This window comes from Anomaloglossus baeobatrachus, chromosome 5, assembly GCF_048569485.1.
Source record: "Anomaloglossus baeobatrachus isolate aAnoBae1 chromosome 5, aAnoBae1.hap1, whole genome shotgun sequence".
Taxonomy (NCBI): domain Eukaryota; kingdom Metazoa; phylum Chordata; class Amphibia; order Anura; family Aromobatidae; genus Anomaloglossus; species Anomaloglossus baeobatrachus.
Window position 1 is genome coordinate 559,767,885 of NC_134357.1, and position 24,944 is coordinate 559,792,828.

General features: G+C 45.7%; 1 protein-coding gene across 1 annotated transcript in view; it reads left to right on the top strand.

Moving 5' to 3' along the window:
- Positions 1-14,167, top strand: part of LOC142312347 (uncharacterized) — a 200,895-nt gene extending 186,728 nt beyond the window's left edge. Inside the window, 1 exon segment of the mRNA XM_075351284.1 lies at positions 12,193-14,167. Within this exon segment, the coding sequence (XP_075207399.1) occupies positions 12,193-14,015 (1,823 nt within the window). The 3' untranslated portion in view covers positions 14,016-14,167.
- The last annotated feature ends 10,777 nt before the right edge of the window (positions 14,168-24,944 follow it).

The following is a 24,944-nucleotide window of genomic DNA, read 5'->3' on the forward strand; positions in this document are numbered from 1 at the left end:
CAAGGCCTTCATAGCATGAGATGTTAAGGCTACAGGACGATAGTCATTTAGGGTTGCAGGTGAAGTAGTCTTGGTTACCGGAACCAGACAGGAAGTTTTCCATAACACTGGTACCCTCTGTGTTTGTAGACTTCCAATAAATAGGTGTGTAAAGACCGTACACAGCTGGTCTGCACACACTTTAAGGACACATGTACTGAGTCCATCTGGCCCTGCAGCTTTACCAATGTTAAGTGTCTTGAACTGCCTCCTCTCTGACTCTGAAATTAGTCAGCTCCAATATCAATGTTGCAGAATTTGCACCAGAATCACATCCTCTGTCAGTTGGTGTTACACATGTATTGCTAAATCTATTGAAATACTCATTCATCTCATTAGCCTTGTCCAGTTCTCCTCCCCCATGCTCAGACCTCACCTTAAGCCCAGTCAGTAATTTCATTCCTGACCAAACCTCCCTGGAATTATTGTGGGACAGTTTCTTTTCAAGTTTAATTCTGAAGACTTCCTTGGCCTCCTTTATTTTATACTTCAATTCATGCTGTATCATTTTAATTTCCCCTTTGTCACCTAATTTAAATGCCTTTTTTTCCTGTTGAGCAAATGCTTCAATTCTTTTGTTATCCATGGCTTGTTATTTGCAAAACACCTAATTTTTTTAACACGCACCAACATATCAATGCAGAAGTTAATGTAGTCAGTCACTCTACCAACCACTTCATTAACATTTGTATACTCGTCCATTGTCCCAAGCAACACATCCCAGTCTGTAAGAGAGTTGTTTTCAGGAGCCCATGATGCCACTCTTCATAGGATATTCAAATAGGAGAATTACTTGCAAGTGGCCTCCTTAAATACCGTTTCTCATGATTGGATACACCTGCCTATGAAGTTCAAAGCTCAATGAGGTTACAAAACCAATTTAGTGCTTCAGTAAGTCAGTAAAAAGTAGTTAGGAGTGTTCAAACAAAGAAATTGATAAGGGTGCCCATACTTCTGCACCTGTCAAATTTAGTTTAACCCCTTCACGACCATGGACGGAAAAATCCGTCATGGTGCCCTGGGCCTTAAAGACCAAGGACGGATCTTTCCGTCATGGCGGAATCGCGGCACCGGAGCCCCCGGTGACTGCGATCAGTTAACACAAACCGCACATTCGGGAAGGAGGGGACCTGCACCTGACCTCAGGAGGTGTGGTGCCTCCTTCCCGGACCTACGGAGGCTGTGATTGGTTGAGCGGCGTTCGTCAGCCAATCACAGCCACTGTAATGTTCCAGCCATTTAAAATGGCTGAAACATTGAAATCCAGCCCTGACCAGTGCAGCTGTAGCACTGGCCATTGGCTTGAGCTGGGTGACCTCACTGGATCACCCTCCCCCAGTTCTAGCAGCTCTGATTGGAGAGATCGGCCTTGTGACCGATCTCTCCAATCACCATGGACCTGTTGCCGGTGACCGCCCCCGTCACCTTCACTTGTTGGTCCTGAGCACGCCAGCACATACAGTGAGTGTATACAGTGCAATGACAGGGCGACAAGCTCCGATTTGAATGCTGTTATGTGGTGGGAGCATGGGACCCGGAAGTTGCCGCGCTGCCATTGCACTGTATGAAACCGGCGAAAAGCCTACCTATTCGCCGCCGCCCTCCTCCATCTGCCACAGTGCCACCGCTCTCCCCGATCTGCTGCCCGGCCCCTCCCCCTCGTGATCGGCTGCGCGCCCCCTCTCCTCCGTTATGGGCTGTCCGCCCCCTCTCCTCCGTTATGTGCTGCCCGGCCCCTCCCCCCTCGTGATCGGCTGCCCGCCGCCTCTCCTCCGTTATGGGCTGCCCGCCGCCTCTCCTCCGTTATGGGCTGCCCGCCCCCTCTCCTCCGTTATGGGCTGCGCTCCCCCTCCCCTTCGTGATGTGCTGCTCGCCCCCTCCCCTCCGTGATGTGCTGCTCGCCCCCTCCCCTCCGTGATGTGCTGCTCGCCCCCTCCCCTCCGTGATGTGCTACCCGCCCCCTCCCCTGTCACCCCCGTGATGTGTGCTCCCTCCCCTGTCACCCCCGTGATGTGTGCTCCCTCCCCTGTCACCCCCGTGATGTGTGCTCCCTCCCCTGTCACCGCCGTGATGTGTGCTCCCTCCCCTGTCACCCCTCTGATCTGCTGTCCGCTCTCCCACCAACTCTCACCCCCGTGATCTGTGCTCTGCTCACCTGTCTCCCCCATGATCTGCGCTGCGCTCCCTCTCCCACCTCTCACCCTCCCTGATCTGCTGCCTCCTTCATCTCCTGTGATCCTGCTGCCTAGATCCATCCTGTAAGGTAACTATCCCCAATCTCACCTCCCATCCCCCCATCCCACCTTCCCCCCCATCCTCTGCCGCTCCTGCATCCACTGCGCCCTCTCCCATCCGCCCCCACCCTATCCCAGCCGCCGCCGTCTCACTTTCACAGATGCTCCCTTTATATGCCGCTGCCACCCCCCCATCTGCCGCTGTTCTGATCCATCCTGTAAGTATTGTTCGTGGCTCTTTTCTAACTATCCCCAATCACATCTCCCACTCCCTCTTCCCGCCCCCTCCTCCCCCACCTGCTTGCCGCCAAGTGCTGATCAGCTACGTGATTGGCTGATCAGGTACGTAATTGTTGCTCTAGTTTTGCTTTTTTTGTGCACCCCAAATGAAAAAAAAAAACAAAGCAAAACTTGAAAAATTAGGTACCTGATCAGCAATCGTCCTGCAGTCGTACTCGACTTTGGACAGGACTTCTGTTTTCCATCCCACCTAGTCCCCCCCCCCCCCCTTTTTTTGCAGAACACTCGTGCGTGCGCCCTGTTTTTTGTTTTTTTTTTTCTATGCCATGGGGGTCTAGTTTCCAAAATGGGGTCACATGTGGGGCAGCTCCACTGTTTCGGCACCTCAAACACAACATGGAATCCGCTAATTATTCCAGAAAATTTTGCGTTTGAAAAGTCAATTGACGCTCCTTGCATTCCGAGCCCTGCTGTGCGCCCAAACATTTGATTTCCACCACGCATGAGGTATCTGTGTACTCAGGAGAAATTGCACCATACATTTTATGGTGCAATTTTTCCTGATACCCTTGTGTAAAAAAAGCTACCTGGTTGAAGGAACAATTTTGTGGTAAATTTTTTTTTTTTATTTTCACGGCTCAACTCTATTAACTTTTGTGAAGCCCCCAGAGGTTCAAAGTGCTCAATAAACATCTAGATAAATTCCATGAGGGGTCTAGTTTCCAAAATGGGGTCACATGTGGGGGAGCTCCACTGTTTCGGCACCTCAGGGGCTCTCCAAACGCACAATAATTTTCTGTTCAAAAAGTCAAATGATGCTCCTTCCCTTCCGAGTCCTGCTGTGCGCCCAAACAGTGGTTTTTCGCCACATATGAGGTATCTGAGTGCTCAGAAGAAATTGCCCAACACATTTTGGGGATTCATTTAATCCTGCTACCCTTGTGAATATGCAAGATTTGAGGCTAAATTAACATTTTTGTTGCAAAAAGTAAAATGTTCATTTTTTCCTTTCACATTGCTTTAGTTACTGTGAAGCACCTGAAGGGTTAATAACCTTCTTGAATGTGGTTTTGAGTAGCCTGAGGGGTGCTGTTTTTGGAATGGTGTGACGTTTAGGCTTTGTGCGCACTAGAACTGTGAAGTTTCTCAAGAAAATTTCTTGAGAAACTTCTGGGAGTGTAAGATTTCCGGACCTCCGGAAAAAATCCGCGGTAAATCCGCATGCGGATTTGCCGCGGATTAGCCGCGAATTTGCCGCAGGTTGTTCCCTGTGGATTTTGCAGGCTGTACTGCCAAAATCCGCAGGGTACCTGCGGAAAAGAATTGACATGCTCATTTTCTCAAGAAATTCTTCTCAAGGAAATTTCTTGAGGAAAAATCTGCAGCGTGCGCACAGCTATTTTTTTTTCACATAGGATTTGCTGGGAAATGTCTGCACAAAGATTGCAGACATTTCTCAAGAAATTTCCGCGGGTAAAAAGCACTAGTGCTCACAGCCTTAGGTGTTTTGTGTCATGTAGACCTTTCAAAATCGCTTCAAATGTGATGTGGTCCCTAAAAAAAAAAAAAAAGTGGATTTGTAAATTTTGTTGTAAAAATGAGAAATTGCTCATAAACTTTGAACCCCTATAACTTCCTTAATTTTTTTTTTTTCCCCCAAAATTGTTCTGATGTAAAGTAGACATGTGGGAAATGTTATTTATTAATTATTTTGTGTCATATGTCTCGTTGGTTTTAGAGCATAAAAATTAAAAGTTTGAAAATTACAAAATTTTCGTGAAATTTCCGTTTTTTTCACAAAGAAATGCAAAAAATATCGGCCTAAATTTACCACTAACATGAAGCCCAATATGTCACGAAAAAACAGTCTCAGAATCACCGGGATCCGTTGAAGCGTTCCAGAGTTATAACCTCATAAAGTGACACTGGTCAAAATTGCAAAAAATGTCCTGGTCTTTAGGGTCAAAATAGGCTTGGGGCTGAAGGGGTTAAATGCAGATTGCACATTTTCTGTTAGTACAATAAACCTCATTTCAATTCAGAAAAATTACTGAGTCCATCAGTTATTAGATATATGAAACTGAAATAGCTGTTGCAAAAACCCAAATTGTTATAAAGAAAAAAGGTTAACATTAATAGGGGTGCCCAAACTTTTTCATATGCCTGTATATACACAAGGTGGCCATAAAATAACCTAAGATGTTTGGAGCCATGTGCAGACTGACCTAGTGGACAGAATTAACTGAAAATTGGTATGTATGCTATTCAAGGCATGGGGAAACGGAAGGAATCTTAAAAAAAAATTGATGACATGTTTTGAGGCAACAGGGTTACTGAGTGTTCAGCCAGGACGCAGAGATCTTTCCACACTGTGCTGTACGGGAGCCCCCATTGTCTGGAAACACTGTATGCACTGCTGTTCCCGGCAGGGTTATTCGTGCCCTGTTCCACGACAGCAGTGGCAATGTCCTCCATAACCTCTCTGCTTACCGGTCGTGTCCCACGCCCTGGCTGAACACTCAATAGCCCTGTTGCCTCAAAACATGTCATCATTTGTCTCAGTGAATTTTTGGTCTAAAAAATGTTTTAAGATGCCTTTCGTTTCCCTATGCCTTGAGTAGTATACATACCAATTTTCAGCCAATTCTGTCCACTGGGTCAGTCTGCACAGGGCTCCAAACACCTTAGGTTATTTTATGGCCACCTTATGTGTGTATATGTGTATGTATGTAGATGTAGATATAGATATATAATGTGGATTTAGATATATAATGTGGATTTAAAAAGTCTACACACCCCTGATAAAATGCCAGGTTTTTATCATGTAAGAAATCCTATCAAGATGAATAATTTCAGACCTTTTTCCACCTGTAATGTCGTCTATAATATCTACAAATACTTGGAGAAACAAACTGAAATCTGTTTGAATGGAAAAATAAAAAGCTAAAATAATGTGGTTGTATAAATCTGCAAAACCATAAACTAATACTTTGTTGTTGAAATAACCTTTGAATGTATGACAGTATCCATTCTTTTTGGGTCAGAGCCCATCTCACGGCATAGCGATCTTTGCCCACTCTTCCTTGCAGTAGCTCCACAGAACTCACCCTGACTAGTGAAGATCATTGAGGCGCTAGTCTCACCACTGCAATAAGACAACCATGGGTAGGTAAGACAAACAGTTGGGGAAAGACACAACAAAAAGCACTACAAGATTTTTTCAGCAGGAACTTTGCAGCTGCAACAGTAACAACTCCACATCTCTGCAGAGCCAAGCTCCTTCAACATGGACAGCATAGGAATGAGCTATAGCCGCCATAGGGAGGAGTGAGGAGTGGATATTTATAGCGGAAGGGAGCAGCCACAGCTGTGATTACAACTACCTTTTAAAGCCCTGCATCATGGAAATGCACCTTAACCCCTTCAGTATCAGATGATATTAAATACACTCCAACTCAGGGTAAATGACGAGCAGGCACTAAAGAGGATCTGCGATCAATAATACACTGTGATCTTCTGATCCCCTCCCGAAATCACATCAGGCTGTGACACACTTGTGGTAATGAATTTGATCTACATAGCAAGGCCAGATTTTTCAACTTGTAGGAGACGGCATTCATTTTTTTTTTATCAATCTTGAAAGGTCCAATGTAGCAAGGATCCAACGTGTAGGAAGGCACTTTGAGACGAATATATCATGATGAGAGCCTTAGGTGGGTCCAGACATCTCTTATCTGCGTGCTTCTATGTTTCTTTGGATGATTTCACCAGTGTGGCTCATGTGTCTTCCCAGATTTTGGAGAAACTTTTAGCAAGTGTGTTGGTCACAGGTATGCCCGAAGTGATGCCCAATGGGAAAAAAGGATGTTGGGCTGATACCCATTCACAATGAAGACCGAGCAATTAGCCCATGCTTTGCTCATATGGTTGTTCAACGAGAACTCTTCCTAAAGCAAAAGCTTGACCAAGTCATTGTGGTGAGAATTGACTAAGGGGCGCCGGAAGTTGGTCAGGACCTGGTTGAGCCGCTCCACTTGACTGTTAAATTGTGGATGGTAGGCAGAAGAGAAGTCCCAGAACTAGGGAATGGGCGAACCCCAACATGGAGTTCTCAGGGAACGGTATGTAACTGTTTGGATTCAGCCACCCCAATAGTTAAAAAAACATAATTAAAAATATAGGAAAAAGGAAGAAAATGGGGAATAAAACAGGAGTGTTATATTTACAGTCTGCCGCGTGGCTGTAACATTACTTCTGGGTCCAATAATTAATTCTCATGCATATTCAGTGCTTCCCCCACCCATCGGTAGTCTTGGCGTTTGTAATTAGTTGCAGTCAGATCGTGCCCCCACCCTGTATGACTGTATGAGTGTCTGTGATTGTTTGGAATCACACACGGTGTCTGCGTCTTTATACTGGTGTAAATGGGTATAAATAAATTGGTGTAGGGTCCCCCCAGATAGTGATATCCAGTGGAGGTAAAGCATATGGCTACAGGCTGCAGCCCCCAGGCATGTGCTTATCTTAACTGTGTATCAAAATAAGAGACACTATGCAGGTTTTTGTTTTTTTTTTTTAATTTAAAAAAACCCACATGTGGTCCCTCTAATTTTGATACTCAGCCATGATAAAGCAGACGGCTGGGGGCTGGTATTCTCAGGCTGGTGAGGCCCATAGTTATTGGGCCCCCCCACCTAAAAATAGCAGCCTGCAGCCACTCAGAGTTGGTACATCCATTAGATGTGACAATCTCTACACTTTACCAACTCATCCCGATTGCCCTAGTGCGGTGGCAATTGGGGTAATAAGGGGTTAATGACAGCTCACAGCTGCATCTAAGCTCTAGATTAGTAATGGAAGGCGTCTGAGACACCCCGATTACTAATACTGTAAGTGAAAAGAAATAAACACAAACACTAAAAAAATCCTTTATTTGTAATAAAATACTGTATAAAAAAACCCAATCTCAGTCTCCGGTTTATTAACCCCAAGCACCCAGTTCCGAAGTAATCCACAAGAGGTCCCACGACCATTTCGGCTCTGCTACATACTGAAGTCACAGCGTGCGGGCACATTTGAAAATGTGACTGCCCGCTGTGGCTTCAGGCAGAGACTTACTGAGCCACAGCTGTGAGCGCGGTGAAGTCACTTAGTTTATCTGCGGTCACAGCTGGAGGCTCCCACGGTACCCCACCTGTGAATGTAGGCAAACTGACCTCAGGTGACCTCATTGAACTCAATGTCCTCACCACAGGTGAACTGAGTTCAATCAGTCCTGAATCTCCTGCCAGAAAAATGCGTGTTTTTTTGCCAAGAGATGCAGATACGATGCTGAAATATATACACAAAATTCCTTCCCCAATACTGGGTGGCTTCAGGCTGCAGTTTATAGGCTGGGGTATTATCATAGTTGGGTATCAAAATTCGGCGGTACTGTACTCCGGTTTTTTAAATTTATTTATTTAAATTTTTTTAAAAATCCGCAAAAGAGCCCTCATATTTTGATACACAGACAAGATTAGCACACACCTGGGGGCTGCAGGATGTGACCATATGCGTTATCTGTGCTGGATATCACAATATGGGGGGACCCTACACCTATTTATTTATTGATTTTACACTACAAGGTACGCGGACAGCATGTGTGATTCCAAGCAATCACAGACGCTGCCATACAGGGTGTGGGCACGGTCTGACTGCACCTAATTACAAATGCTAGGACTGCTAGTAGGAGACGGAAACAGTTAATATATATATGAGCGGACTCGGAAGTAATCTTCCAGCCAATCGGGAGACTCTGTAAGTGTAACCGTCCTGCTCTACTCCCCCTAGCCATTTCTACCACTATTTTAAAGCACAATGTTCGGGTCCCAATAGACTTATATGGAGATCGGTGTCTGGCCAGATCTGCGTGTTCAAGTTTGGTCCCGAACCATTTTTTGTTTTGTTTCTATTTAAATCTGATTGGACCTGCCGAACCTTAATATCTATGGGTTTGCCCATCTCTGCCCAGGTCACATTCAGCAACTTGAAGATAACCCTCCAAAACCGGGAAGTAAACTAAATGCCTCAAGTACTTAAGCAGATGGATGACCAGACAAGGGAGTAAAGTGGGCTATATTGGAAAAACGTTCCACCACCATTAAAATGGAGCAACCGGAGGACACCAGAAAAGTCTGTGATAAAGTCCATCGCAATGTGCTGCAAGGGAGTGGACGGCACAGGAAGTGGCAGTAACCAACCTGACGGAATCTGCTTTGGAATCTTATTCTCAGCACAAGACAGACAGGCACATATGAAGTCCTCAATGTCTTTGCGCAGGGATGGCTACCGATAATGCTGTGAGATGAAAAGGGCAATCTTCTTATGCCTAATAGAAAACTTAGACGACTGATCCCACTGTAGAATTAGTTTCCTGTCAACGTCTGCGACAAAGGTCTTTCCAGGAGAAACCTGAGAAGTTTACCGGAGCCACAGTAACCATCTTGGAGGGCTCAATTATATGTTTAGGCTTCTTCTCTTGGTCTGTTGACAAAAAGGACCTGTAATGCGCTTCTGCTTTGATGTTCTTGTCCGCTGGGCAAAAATATAGGACAAAGTCAAAACAGGCAGAGAACAACAACCTTCTAGCTTCATCCTCTGTTTGGACTGCAGATAGGCCAATTCTTATAACAACTGGATGGAATGCGCCTTATAGTACATATCACCACTCCTCCGAAGCAATCTTAATCACCAGGAACTCTGTCACCAATCAAACAGTTGTGTTCTGGAGAAGGGAAGGCCTTCGAAAAGAAACCACAGGTTACTATTTGCCCGATAGATAATTTAAGCGTGAGGACTCCCAAACCCCCACCCCCAGAGGATGAAGCATCCACTTCCAAGAAGAACTATTTATTAGTTTCAGGTCAGCATAGGAGCGAATGAAAAGGTCATGGGGCGGGAGCCTGCAGGGGAGTGGAGGCCGCCACATGTGGCGGGAGCCTGCAGGGGAGTGGAGGCCGCATGGAATCTGCATGGAAGCCTGCAGGGGAGTGGAGGCCACATGGGACGGGAGCCTGCAGGGGAGTGGAGGCCACATGGGACGGGAGCCTGCAGGGGAGTGGAGGCCACATGGGACGGGTGCCTGCAGGGGAGTGGAGGCCACATGGGGTGGGAGCCTGCAGGGGAGTGTAGGCCACATGGGGCGGGAGCCTGCAGGGGAGTGGAGGCTGCCACATGGGGTGGGAGCCTGCAGGGGAATGGAGGCTGCCACATGGGGTGGGAGCCTGCAGGGGAATGGAGGCTGCCACATTTGAATCCCACCCCTGGGTATAGGTGCGAGTCTCACTCTCGAAGAACGAAATGTGCAGCTTCCTCGACCGTTCTTCACATTGATTTCCACAGTGGGAAAATCCGCTTCCAGATGTCCACAAAAAAATCTGCGCCAAGGGAACGTTGCCTAAAGTGTAATGGAAAAACACAATTTACAGACAAATTTTTAGGAAATTCCTTAACACCACAATTGTTCCCAATGAAATACAACCTGTTAGAGACGGCACCACCCTAATTAATGGAAGCGTGCTCCCACCCATACACATATGAAACAAGCACAGAATTTATGGGACAAAAGGGCACACCTTAACCATAAGTACACTGGAAATCCAGAATATAAATAGAGGACAATATAAACCTTGTTGTATGCAAAGGTGATTCTTCTATCAATATTTAATTAGCACAATGTACTTGTGGATGTACTTAGTAGATTCACTTCTGACTTTTCTTTTCCTAGAAATGCGCCCGTGGTCTTTTATATTGGTCATTAATGTCTTATAAGGCCATGTGCCCACGGAAGAATGTACCTGCGGACTTTTCTGCAGGTATTTCCGCAGGTTCACACAGCAACTCCCTGGAATCCGCAGCTATCCATAGCTGCGGTATTTCTGCGGAATTGTTGCGGTAAACCTGCGGCATTCCCGCCCTGTATCTCCATAGTTGAAAGGAAGGAATTACGCAGATAATTCTGCGTGAATAATTGACATGCAGTTACGTGCAGCTGCGGGAAATCCGCAGCATTTTCTGCAGCCGCACATACCGCAGCATTGATACAGCACTCCCCAAATCCCATAGGATAACATGGGGAGTGTCTGTACCTGCGTTAACCCGCGGATTTATCTGGAAATCTGCGCGTTTTCCGCAGCAAAATCCGCAGTTACTTTCTCCCATGGGCACATGGCCTAACGCTTCCAGCTTTGACTTAATGGGCCATTAAAATAGACTTTTTATAGAAGTTTGGTGCAGAATTTATGTTCACCACCTCCTGAGACTGGGAGAAGTAATGTGATTAAGAGAAGCATTACTCACCAGTCACAGTCCCTGCTGCTTCAGTGCTTATCTCCGGCCTTTCTGTACGTGTCAGCAGTGATAACGTGCCATATACAACAGGTGAACAATGCAGTCCAGCAATAGGCTCACAGTATACAATGATGCAATGGTCATATATAATATCGGGATCGTCATCACAGCAGCCAAGTCGACTAAAGTGTGCTTTACACGCTGCAACATCGCTAGCGATCTCGTTAGCGATGTGACACGCTAGATCGCAGATGCGATCTGCCGAGATTGCACATAGGTCGGTTTTATAGCGCCGGTCATATGTGCGATCTCGGCAGATCGCATCTGCGATCTGGCGGGTCACATCGCTAACGAGATCGCTAGCGATGTTGCAGCGTGTAAAGCACCCTTAAGATGGGAGAAGCGCACTAAATTAGTAGTCCTGAAATGGCAATGGATTTGACAGCCGAATAATCTTTATTTCAGTTATCACATTCTCCCTTTTACTCTTCTTTTTTGTCAGCTCAAGAAAAACACTTTACATATTAATTTGCAGTTAAAGTTTTACCTTTTTTACAAAGTCAGAGCTTCTTCATACATAATCGTACTGCTCCTCTGTTCTGCAATAAAATGCATGTTGTCTGTCAGGGATTGTGCCAGACAGACCCCCCCTAATAGTACTGACTGACAGGATCATTTATGATTCTCCACTGAGGGTTTTACTACAACATAGTGGTAACCGACACTCTGAGACATGAACTTAGTAAGGTGCTGAATGCAACACTGAATTGGGAAACTGCTAGAGGTGATCCTGGTGGCCTGATATCATTATCTAGTGGTCCTTGCTCCGTGGTTTAAATTAAATTAAAATATGAACTGTTTTATTACAAATATCTTAGTGAATAATCAATTTTGGCAATGATTTTCAATTTTAATGGACATTTGATATAGTTAAATTATTTCCAAGTTTATTTTATTGAAAAAGTAATAAAAGTGTTATTCTTGGCAGGTGACTGTATTAGGAGATCAGAGGGACTTCTGACTTTTTCATACTTAGAATCATATGATCTTGGTGTGCCACAAGACACATATGAAGAACATTGCATCATTTCAGCTGTATCCTCGGTACTTCACAGCCAAGATCTATCATCTGATCCTATTAAACAAGTTCTGTCTCCTGATTCATCACAGGCTATTAAGGAAAATAAAAGTCATAGAAGTGATGTTAGAACTTCCAAAGGAAAGAAGACATTTTCTTGTATAGACTGTGGGAAATATTTTAATTATCAATCAAGTCTTGTTAGACATCAGAGAACTCACACAGGCGACAAGCGATTTTCATGTTCAGAATGTGGGAAATGTTTTGCAGATAAATCAGCTCTTATTACACATCAGAGAACTCATACAGGGGAGAAGCCATTTTTATGTTCAGAATGTGGGAAATGTTTTGCAGATAAATCATCTCTTGTTGCACATCAGAGAACTCACACAGAGAAGAAGGCATTTTCATGTTCAGAATGTGGGAAATGTTTTAATTATCAATCAAACCTTGTTAAACATAAGAGAACTCACACTGGAGAGAAGCCATTTTCATGTTCAGAATGTGGGAAATGTTTTGCAGATAAATCAGCTCTTATTACACATCAGAGAACTCATACAGGGGAGAAGCCATTTTTATGTTCAGAATGTGGGAAATGTTTTGCAGATAAATCATCTCTTGTTGCACATCAGAGAACTCACACAGAGAAGAAGCCATTTTCATGTTCAGAATGTGGGAAATGTTTTAATTATCAATCAAACCTTGTTAAACATAAGAGAACTCACACTGGAGAGAAGCCATATCAATGTCCAGAATGTGGGAAATGTTTTGCAGAAAAATCAACTCTTGTTACACATAAGAAAATTCATACAGGGGAGAAGTCATTTTCATGTTCACTATGTGGGAAATGTTTTACACAAAAATCATTTCTTATTACACATCAGAGAACTCACACAGGCGAAAAGCCATTTCAATGTTCAGAATGTGGGAAGTGTTTTGCATATAAATCAGCTCTTATTACACATCAGAGAACTCACACAGGGGAGAAGCCATTTTCATGTTCAGAATGTGGGAAATGTTTTGGAGATAAATCAAATTTTGTTACACATCAGAGAACTCACACTGGGGCAAAGCCATTTTCATGTGCAGAATGTTGGAAATGTTTTGCTGATAAACCAAACCTTGTTAGACATCAGAGAACTCACACAGGGGAAAAGCCATATTCATGTTCACAGTGTGGAAAATGTTTTACAGGTAAATCAACTCTTGTTGCACATCAGAAATCTCACAAAGGGGAGAAGCCATATTCATGTTCAGAATGTGGGAAACGTTTTGCACTAAAATCAAAACTTGTTATACATCAAAGAATTCATGCAGGAGAAGAGCCATTTGCATGTTTAGAATGTGGGAAACGTTTTAACTTCAAATCTGCTCTTATTCCACATCAGAGAACTCACACAGGGGACAAACCATTTTCATGTTCAGAATGTGGGAAATGTTTTGCAAATAAATCAACTCTTGTTAAGCATCAGAGAATTCACACAGGGGAGAAGCCATTTTCATGTCCAGAATGTGGGAAATGTTTTGCAAAGAAAGAAACTCTTGTTAAGCATCAGAGAATTCACACAGGGGAGAAGTCCTTTTCATGTTCCGACTGCGGGAAATGTTTTGCGGAGAAATCAACTTTTGTTAAGCATCAGAGAACTCACACAGGGGAGAAGCCATATTCATGTTCAGAATGTGGGAAATGTTTTGCAAATAAATCAGCTATTGTTGTACATCAGAGAACTCACACAGGGGAAAAGTCATTTTCATGTCCAGAATGTTGGAAATGTTTTGCAGGTAAATCAACTCTTGTCAGACATCAGAGAACTCACACAGGGGAGAAGCCATTTTCATGTTCAGACTGTGGGAAAAGTTTTGGGCGTAAATCACATTTGGTTACACATCAAAAAATTCACATGGGGAATAAGCCATATCTATATTAAGATTGTGAAAATGCTTTTCTTTCAAAACATTTTCATGTTCAGACTGTGGGAAAAGTTTTGGGCGTAAATCACATTTGGTTACACATCAAAAAATTCACATGGGGAATAAGCCATATCTATATTAAGATTGTGAAAATACTTTTCTTTCAAAACATTTTATGTTAAACAATAAAGAGCTCACATAGGTGAAAAGCTATTTTCATACCCAGAATGTGGAAAATGTTTTATTTTATGTTTTTTCTTATCAGAAATGAAGACTTGTCACAAATAGAGGTGAAGCCATATTCATCCTGTGAATTTAAGTAATATTTTCCCCCCCGTAATAAAAATGTAAGATCCAAAAAACTTACAAAATAGCATTTTTTTTTTAAACTCTTCACCCCCCCAGCCTGTTTTCAGCTTCCTGACCAGGCCAAATTTTTCAGTTGTGACCAGTGTCACTTTATGTGGTAGGGATGCTTCAACATATTCTAGTTATTCTGAGAAAAACAATTGCGGGACACATTGTACTTCATGTTAGTGGTAAATTTTGGTCATTATGAATTGTGCTAGTTTATTAAAATTATCAAACGTTTTATAAAATATGAAGATTTAGAAAATTTCAAACATAAATTTTATGCCCTTGGACCGGATAGTAATACCACACAAAATAGATAAATAACATTTACCACATGACTACTTTACATCAGCATCATTATTAAACATATTTTTTTTTTGTTACGAACTTAGAAGTGTTGATGAACATTTCAGCAATTTCTAATTTTTCCAACAAAGTTTACAAAACCATTTTTTTAGGGACCACATCACATTTCAAGTGACTTTGAGGAAATGATGTGACAGAAATACCCAAAAGTGACACCATTCTAAAAACTGACCCTTCAAAGTTCTAAAAACCACATCCAAGAAGTTTATTAAGCCTTTAAGTTGTTCACATGAGTTAATGCAATGTGAAAAGAAAGATTAATTTTTCCCACAAAAATGTTAATTTAGACCCAAATCTTTCATTTTCAAAAGGGTAACAGGAGAAAATGGACCAAGGATTAGTTGTGCATTGTTTTCTGAGTATACTAATACCCATTATATGGTCGAAATACGTAATTACTTACCGGTAATGTGTTTTTTCTAAACCCTTGACGGCACCACGAGAGAGGGGATCCACCCTTCAAGAACAGGAAACCTCCAGGATAAGAATGGGCAGCACCTCTCCCCGCATCAGTTGGATTACAGATCATGACAGGACCTCCGAAAAAGGGAACATTATTAAGACATACCCCGCTACCATAAACTTCCTTGTGAAGAAGAGCTAAAAAAATTTAAAAAAATATACTAGCAACACCTAAGTGCAGGGAGGGAATGTAAGGGTGCCGTCATGGCTTCAGAAAAAACACATTACCGGTAAGTAATTACGTATTTTTTCAGCACCTATGACGGCACTACAAGAGAATTACATAGAAGAAGACGTAGGGAGGGACAACAGTCTGCAGAACCAGTCTCCCAAAGGTGATGTCGGTGAATGGCAAATCAAGGCAATAGTGTTTAAAAAAGGTGGACGGAGAAGACCAGGTAGCCGCCTTACAGATCTGCTCGATCCTCGCTGCCCGATGTCCGCGGCGGCACTGGAGGAGGGTGGTATGCTCGCAGTCCGGACCCCCGTGGGTCTGCTGCGGCGGCTCCGCAGCACCTCGGCCGGGCGCAGCAGGACCCGTGTCTCTGCCAGAGCCGGCCGGCCGGGGCTGGAATCTTTGTCTTTGGCCCACCAGGACCATCCTGAATCCTCGCAGATTCCTGGAGGCTCCCTGTTCAAGGAGAGGAAACCAACTGATGCGGAGAGAGGTTCCGCCCCTCTTTATCCTGGAGGTTTCCTGTCCTTGAAGGGCGGATTCCCTCTCTCGTGGTGCCGTCATGGGTGCTGGAAAAAATTCTGGTTTGATGCACATCAGAGCTCTTAAAAGAAGGAGTGCCATTTGAATTTTGGCTCACAAAATTGGCTGGAATAGATAGCAAATGCCATGTCACTTTTGCCGAGCCTCTGATGTGCCAAAACATTGGAAACCCCCAACAAATATCCCTATTTTGGAAACTACACGCATTGGCATGAGTAAATGTAAATTACCATTTCTTCGGCGCTCTATTGGGAGACCCAGACGATCGGGTGTATAGCACTGCCTCCGGAGGCCACACAAAGCAATTACACTAAAAAGTGTAAGGCCCCTCCCCTTCTGGCTATACACCCCCAGTGGGATCACTGGCTCACCAGTTTTCGGCTTTGTGCGAAGGAGGTCAGACATCCACGCATAGCTCCACTGTTTAGTCAGCAGTAGCTGCTGACTATCGGATGGAAGAAAAGAGGGCCCATATGGGGCCCCCAGCATGCTCCCTTCTCACCCCACTGGCGGTTTGTAAGGTTGAGGTACCTATTGCTGGTACGGCGGCTGGAGCCCACATGCTGTTTTCCTTCCCCATCCCCCTGAGGGGCTCTGAGGAAGTGGGATCTTGCCGGCCCCAAAGCCCTGAGGCCGGGCTCCATCCACAGACCCATTGAACCTGCTGGATGTGGAGCGGGAGTGCCGTTCAGGGACATGGCCCTGCACCATTCAGGTACTCTGTGTCCCCGTACACACAGGCACAGCACACTCCAGACTTGCTGGGTGTGCTAGTGCGCCGGGGACAGTAAAGGGTTACAGTCACTGCAGCCTAGCTGAGTGACTTTATTTATTGGGAAATACCGCGCCGGACGCTCCGGGAGCGGCGGCGCGGCTGGGACTTGTAGTGCGCCGGGGACTTAGCGCCGACCGCGCTTTTACGGCGGCGGCGCTTATAAATCCAGTCCCCGGCTTTTGCGGCCTAGCTCCGCTTCGTTCCCGCCCCCACCCTGTCAATCAGGGTAGGGGAGAGACGCTGTACAATCAGCAGCGCCGAGGGCTGGAGCCTTATTTACATGCTCCAGCCCTCTCACTGGACACTGTGGGACGCCGGTTTCCCGCTCTGACTTGGGGCACGCCCACGGCCCGCCCCTACTCACACGAGCTGGAGAAGGACGCCGGCAGCCATTCCTGCAGTCCGAGCTGATCTTAGATGGCGACACTCGGACTCTGGGCAACCAGGCACAGGACTAGGGCGACCACACACCCGCTTATAGGCGGGCGGTAAGCGGCACCTGAAGTGCTGACACTAAATACCGCAGTTTTGTCCATTTGTATTTTGTGCTTAACACTGCATAGGTCGCTATTTTTGGCTATATGCCCTCTTAGATGGCGACACATCAGCAGAAGGAAAGCATGGGCGCTAAGGCACAGGCTTTCTAGGCTGCGGGTATTGCACGTACTGAAGTGTTCATGTGTATTTATGCTTGTTTGCTATACACTGCACTGTACGGTCGCTAGTCTTGGCTATATTCGCCATGGAATGGCTAGACTACAGCAGCAGAAAAGCAAGGGTGCTGAGGCACAGGTTTTTTCTATGCTGCTTGTATTGCAGGGGTTGCAGTGTTCATTTGTACTTATGCTTGTATGCTATACATTGCACTGTATGGTCTCTATTCTGTGCTATATTCCCCTAGATGGCTAGTCTACAGCAGCAGAAAAGCAGGCTTTCTATGCTGCTTGTATTGCATGTGCTGCTGTGTTCATTTGTACTTTATGCTTGTATGCTATACATTGCACTGTACGGTCGCCATTCTTGGCTCTATAAGTCGGCAGCAGCATATAAGCTACACAGGCTTTCGATGCTGTTTTTACTGCATGTGATACTGTTCCACGGCACTGAACCCCATTGTGTGCAATGCTCCCCTGTAGCACTTGGTCAGCCGGGGTCTCTACTTGACGTGGCCAAGAGAATCACCTCTCTACCCTGTCCATGGACAGGGACGGAGTTGCAATGGGATAGAGACTTGCAGTCCGGACAGGCCATGGGCAATCTGGATCATTGCTCCCTGGCCACCCTCATTTGGAATAAAATCGGTGCTCCGGGGGGGGTCCCAGGAGGCTCTCTGTATGATGAGGCAGACGTAGCTCATCAGGACTTTGATCCTGACACCGCTCTCACTCCGGATACACCGGATGGTGACGCCATAAGGAATGATCCTATAGCGTCCATCAATGGAATGTTGGATCTTTTCTCCCTCAGCTCCCCCAGCGGAGGAGTCAGCTTCACAGCAGGAGAAGTCCCATTTCAGTAGCTCAAACGTATATTGAGTATTGTTCTGGCCACGCTGACTTCAGAGAAGCAGTCCAGGAACACCACGCTTCCCAGATAAGCGTTTTCTCCAAACGTATTAAGGATACACGTTATCAGTTTCCCCCTGACGTGGTCAAGCGTTGGACCCAGGGTCCAAAGGTGGATTCTCCAATCTCCAGGCTTGCGGCTAGAGCCATAGTTGCAGTGGAGATGGGACTTCACTTACAGATGCCATTGACAGGCAGATGGACTCTGGTTGAAATCTGTCTATGAGGCTATCGGCGTGTCGGTTGCTCCGGCATTCACAGCCGTATGGGCACCCTAAGCTTTTCAGCTGTTCTTGCGCAGCTGGTCTTGAGCACATGTACATCTGTGCCGCAGGTGGTGTTCTTAACCTCGCAATGTCTGCATTGCGACTTACCCTATTAATACTGTCCTGGAAGGACAGTCGAGGTTTCGGTCCTTCCCAGGCTCGGGCAGGTCCCAATTGTCCTCGTCCAAAAGGGCTGAAAAGCCTCAGAGGGGCTCAGCTTCCGGCCGGGCTCAATCACGCCCAAGGAAGGCAGCCGCAGGAACCGCTACCAAGGCGGTCTCCTCATGACTCTCAGCTCTCTCATCTCTCCGCATCCGCGGTTGATGGCAGACTCGCTCTCCTTTGGCGACATTTAGCTGCCACAGGTCACAGACCGGTGGGTGAGGGACAGTGTGCCCACGTGCACAGGACAGAGTTCTGGTCTAGTCCTCCGACTCGATTCTTCAGAACGTCCCCACCTCCCCACCGAGCAGATGCTCTTCTGCAGGCAGAAGGAGTGGTAATCCCGGTTCCTCTTCAGGAACAAGACACGGTTTTCCTCCAATCTGGTTGTGGTGCCAAAAAAGGATGGCTCTTTCCGTTCCGTTCTGGACCTAAAACTGCTCAACAAGCACGTGGAGGCCAGGCGGTTCCGGATGATACCCTCCGCTCCGTCATTGCCTCAATGTCTCAAGGAAATTTCCTAGCATCAATAGACATCAAAGATGCTTATTTCCACGTGCCGATTGCTACGGAGCACCAACGCTTTCTGCGCTTCATGATAGGAGACGAACATCTTCAGTTCGTGGCTCTGCCATTTGGTCTGGCGACAGCCCCCCGGGTGTTCACCAAGATCATGGCAGCAGTGGTAGCAGTCTTGCACTCACAGGGACACTCTGTGATCCCTTACTTGGACGATCTACTTGTCAAGGCACCCTCTCAAGAGGCATGCCAACTCAGCCTGAATGTTGCGCTGGAGACTCTCCAGACGTTCGGGTGGATCATCACCTTCTCAAAGTCAAATCTGTCACGATCCAATCACTAACGTATCTTGGCATGGAGTTTCATATCCTCTCAGCGGTAGTGAAGCTCCCGCTGGACAAGCAGCAGTCACTACAGACTGGGGTGCGGACTTTCCTTCAAGGTCAGTCGCACTCCTTAAGACGCCTCATGCACTTCCTCGGGAAGATGGTGGCGGCAATGGAGGCGGTTCCGTTTGCGCAGTTTCATCTGCGTCCACTTCAATGGGACATTCTCCGCCAATGGGACGGGAAGTCGACATCCCTGAACAGGAAAGTATCCCTTTCACAGACGGCAAGGACTCTCTGCAATGGTGGCTTCTTCCCACCTCATTATTACAGGGAAGATCCTTCCTACCACCGTCTTGGGCGGTGGTCACGACAGACGCGAGTCTGTCAGGGTGGGGAGCAGTCTTTCTCCACCACAGGGCTCAGGGTACGTGGACTCAGCAGGAGTCCACCCTTCAGATCAATGTTCTGGAAATCAGAGCAGTGTATCTTGCCCTACTAGCCTTCCAGCAGTGGCTGGAAGGAAGGCAGATCCGAATTCAGTCGGACAACTCCACAGTGGTAGCATACATCAACCACCAAGGGGGGACACGCAGTCGGCAAGCCTTCCAGGAAGTCCGGCGGATTCTGATGTGGGTGGAAGCCACAGCCTCCACCATATCCACAGTTCACATCCCCGGCGTAGAAAACTGGGAAGCAGACTTCCTCAGTCGCCAGGGCATGGACGCAGGGGAATGGTCCCTTCACCCAGACGTGTTTCAGGAAATCTGTCGCCGCTGGGGGGTGCCGGACGTCGACCTAAGGGCATCACGGCACAACAACAAGGTCCCAACCTTCATGGCACGGTCTCGCGATCAAAGAGCGCTGGCGGCAGACGCCCTAGTGCAGGATTGGTCGCAGTTCCGGCTCCCTTATGTGTTTCCACCTCTGGCACTCTTGCCCAGAGGGCTACGCAAGATCAGATCCGACTGCAGCCGCGTCATACTCGTCGCTCCAGACTGGCCGAGGAGGGCGTGGTATCCGGATCTGTGGCATCTCACGGTCGGCCAACCGTGGGCACTACCAGACCGACCAGACTTACTGTCTCAAGGGCCCGTTTTTCCATCGGAATTCTGCGGCCCTGAACCTGACTGTGTGGCCATTGAGTCCTGGATCCTAGCGTCTTCAGGCTTACCCCAAGGGGTCGTTGCCACCATGAGACAGGCTAGGAAACCCACGTCTGCTAAGATCTACCACAGAACGTGGAGGATAGTCTTATCCTGGTGCTCTACTCAGGGAGTGTCTCCCTGGCCATTTGCATTGCCTACCTTTCTTTCTTTCCTGCAATCTGGGTTAGAAAAAGGTTTGTCGCTCGGCTCCCTTAAAGGACAAGTCTCGGCGCTATCCGTCTTTTTTCAGAAGCGTCTAGCTCGACTTTCTAAGGTGCGCACGTTCCTACAGGGGGTTTGCCATATCGTTCCCCCGTACAAGCGGCCGTTAGATCCATGGGATCTGAACAGGGTACTAGTTGCCCTCCAGAAGCCGCCCTTCGAGCCTCTGAGGGAGGTTTCACTTTCTAGACTATCACAGAAAGTGGCTTTTCTGGTAGCGATCACATCTCTTCGGAGAGTGTCTGAGCTAGCAGCGCTGTCTTCCAAGGCTCCCTTCCTGGTCTTCCACCAGGACAAGGTAGTGCTGCGCCCCATTCAGGAGTTTCTCCCGAAGGTGGTATCCTCCTTTCATCTTAATCAGGATATCTCTTTGCCTTCGTTTTGTCCTCATGCAGTTCATCGGTATGAGAAGGATTTACATCTGTTAGATCTGGTGAGAGCACTCAGAATCTACATTTCCCGCACGGCGCCCCTGCGCCGTTCGGATGCACTCTTTGTCCTTGTCGCTGGTAAGCGCAAAGGGTTGCAGGCTTCTAAGGCCACCCTGGCTCGATGGATCAAAGAACCAATTCTTGAAGCCTACCGTTCTGCTGGGCTTCCGGTTCCATCAGGGCTGAAGGCCCATTCTACCAGAGCCGTGGGTGCGTCCTGGGCATTGCGACACCAGGCTACGGCTCAACAGGTGTGCCAGGCAGCTACCTGGTCGAGTCTGCACACTTTCACCAAACATTATCAGGTGCATACCTATGCCTCGGCGGACGCCAGCCTAGGTAGAAGAGTCCTGCAGGCGGCAGTTGCCTCCCCGTAGGGGAGGGCTGTCTTGCAGCTCTAACATGAGGTATTTCTTTACCCACCCAGGGACAGCTTTTGGACGTCCCAATCGTCTGGGTCTCCCAATAGAGCGCCGAAGAAGAAGGGAATTTTGTTACTTACCGTAAATTCCTTTTCTTCTAGCTCTTATTGGGAGACCCAGCACCCGCCCTGTTGTCCTTCGGGATTTTTGGTTTGTTTGCGGGTACACATGTTGTTCATGTTGAACGGTTTTCAGTTCTCCGATGTTACTCGGAGTGAATTTGTTTAAACCAGTTATTGGCTTTCCTCCTTCTTGCTTTTGCACTAAAACTGGTGAGCCAGTGATCCCACTGGGGGTGTATAGCCAGAAGGGGAGGGGCCTTACACTTTTTAGTGTAATTGCTTTGTGTGGCCTCCGGAGGCAGTGCTATACACCCGATCGTCTGGGTCTCCCAATAAGAGCTAGAAGAAAAGGAATTTACGGTAAGTAACAAAATTCCCTTCTTTTTTTCCATTAAAATGTTGCTTTAGCCCCAAGTTTTTCATTTTCAAAAAGTGTAATTGGAGCAAAGAAGTGTTACAATTTGTTACGCAAATTTTGTGTACGGCAATACCCCATATGTGGTCAAAACTACTTTTGAGGCACAGTTTAAAGCTCAGAAGGGAAGGAGCCCCATATTATAGTGCAAATTTTGGTGTTATAGTTTGCAAGTGCCAGGACAACAGAACACTCCTATAAGTGACACCATTATACAAACTATACCCCTAAATCATAGTATCATAGTTTTTAAGGTTGAAGGGAGACTCTAAGTCCATCTAGTTCAACCCGTAGCCTAACATGTTGATCCAGAGGAAGGCAAAAAAAACCCCAATGTGGCAAACAAGTTCCAATGGGGAAAAAATTTCCTTCCTGACTCCACATCCGGCAATCAGACTAGTTCCCTGGATCAATACCCTGTCATAAAATCTAATATACATAACTGGTAATATTAAATTTTTCAAGAAAGGCGTCCAGGCTCTGCTTAAATGTTAGTAGTGAATCACTCATTACAACATCATGCGGCAGAGAGTTCCATAGTCTCACTGCTCGTACAGTAAAGAATCCTCGTCTGTGATTATGATTAAACCTTCTTTCCTCAAGACGTAGCGGATGCCCCCGTGTTCCAGTCGCAGGCCTAGGTGTAAAAAGATCTTTGGAAAGGTCTCTGTACTGTCCCCTCATATATTTATACATTGTGATTAGATCCCCCCTAAGCCTTCGTTTTTCCAAACTAAATAACCCCAAGTTTAATAACCTGTCTTCGTATTGCAGCCCACCCATTCCTCTAATAATCTTGGTCGCTCTTCTCTGCACCCTCTCCAGTTCAGCTATGTCCTTCTTATATATCGGTGACCAAAATTGTACACAGTATTCTAAGTGCGGTCGCACTAGTGACTTGTACAGAGGTAGAACTATATTTTTTTCATGAACACTTATACCTCTTTTAATACATCGCATTATTTTATTAGCCCTGGCAGCAGCTGCCTGACACTGTCCACTAAAGTGAAGTTTACCATCCACCCATACACCCAAGTCTTTTTCTGTGTCTGTTTTACCCAGTGTTCTACAATTAAGTACATAATCATAAATGTTATTTCCTCTACCCAAGTGCATGACCTTACATTTATCTACATTAAACTTCAATTGCCACTTCTCAGCCCAATTCTCCAATTTACATAAATCTCCCTGTAATATAAAATTATCCTCCTCTGTATTGATTACCCTGCAGAGTTTAGTATCATCTGCAAATATTGAAATTCTACTCCGCATGCCCCCAACAAGGTCATTTATAAATATGTTGAAAAGAAGCGGGCCCAATACTGACCCCTGTGGTACCCCACTATGAACTGAGACCCAGTCCGAGTACGTACCATTAATAACCACCCTTTGTTTCCTATCACTTAGCCAGTTTTTAACCCAGTTACACATATTTTCCCCTATCCCCATTATTCTCATTTTATGTACCAACCTTTTGTGTGGCACCGTATCAAAAGCTTTTGAAAAGTCCATATACACAACATCCACTGCATTTCCCTGGTCCAGGCTTGAACTTACCTCTTCATAGAAGCTGATCAAATTAGTTTGACAGGATCGATCCCTCATAAACCCATGTTGATACTCTGTCATAAGGTTATTTTTCTTGAGATACTCCAGTATAGCATCTCTCAAGAAACCCTCAAGGATTTTACCAACCGTAGAGGTTAAACTTACCGGCCTATAATTTCCCGGCTCAGTTTTTGTCCCCTTTTTGAATATTGGCACCACATTTGCTATGCGCCAGTCCTGCGGTACTGACCCTGTTATTAAGGAATCTGAGAAGATTAAAAATAATGGTCTATCTATCACAGAACTCAATTCCTGTAGTACTCTGGGGTGTATGCCATCCGGGCCCGGAGATTTGTCAACCTTAGTGATTTCGAGGCGGCGGCGTACTTCCTGCTGGGTTAAGCAGGTAATATTCAAGGGTGAATTTATGGTATCACTGGTCATGTCATCTGCCATGGCATTTTCTTGTATAAAAACCGTAGAAAAAAAGTCATTCAGCAGGTTGGCTTTACCCTCATCCCCTTCCACCATTTCACCAAGACTATTTTTAAGGGGGCCAACACTATCGCTTTTCAGTTTTTTACTGTTTATGTAGTTAAAGAATATTTTAGGATTATTTTTACTTTCTCTCGCAATGAGTCTCTCTGTCTCAAACTTAGCTAACTTAATTTGCTTTTTACATATTTTATTTAATTTTCTATAATTATATAATGCCTCATCACTACCTACCCTCTTTAATTCTTTTAAGGCTTTCTGTTTTTCTTTTATTGCTTCCCTTACAGCTGTATTTAGCCATAGGGGTTTCCTCCTATTTCTAGCATGTTTGTTCCCATAGGGTATATTTTCTGCACAAGCCCTATTCAGGATGCTCATAAAAGTCTCCCATTTGCTTTGTGTACTTTTATTACTTAGTACATCATCCCAGTTTATTGCACTAAGATCATCTCTCAACCGTTTAAAATTTGCTTTCCTGAAGTTTAGTGTCCTTGTAGCCCCTCTACTAGACATCTTACTAAAGAATACATGAAAACTTATTATTTTGTGATCACTATTCCCCAAGTAACCCCCAACTTGTATATTTGATATGCGGTCTGGCCTATTGGTTAGTACAAGGTCTAGTAGTGCTCCCCCTCTTGTGGGGTCCTGTACCATTTGTGAAAGGTAATTATCTTTCATTGTTATCAAAAATCTATTTCCTTTGCTGGAACTGCAAGTTTCTGTTCCCCAATTTATATCAGGATAGTTAAAGTCCCCCATAATAATTACCTCTCCGAGATTCGCTGCTTTATCAATTTGCTTTATGAGGAGATTCTCTACCTCTTCCATAATATTCGGCGTCTTATAACACAC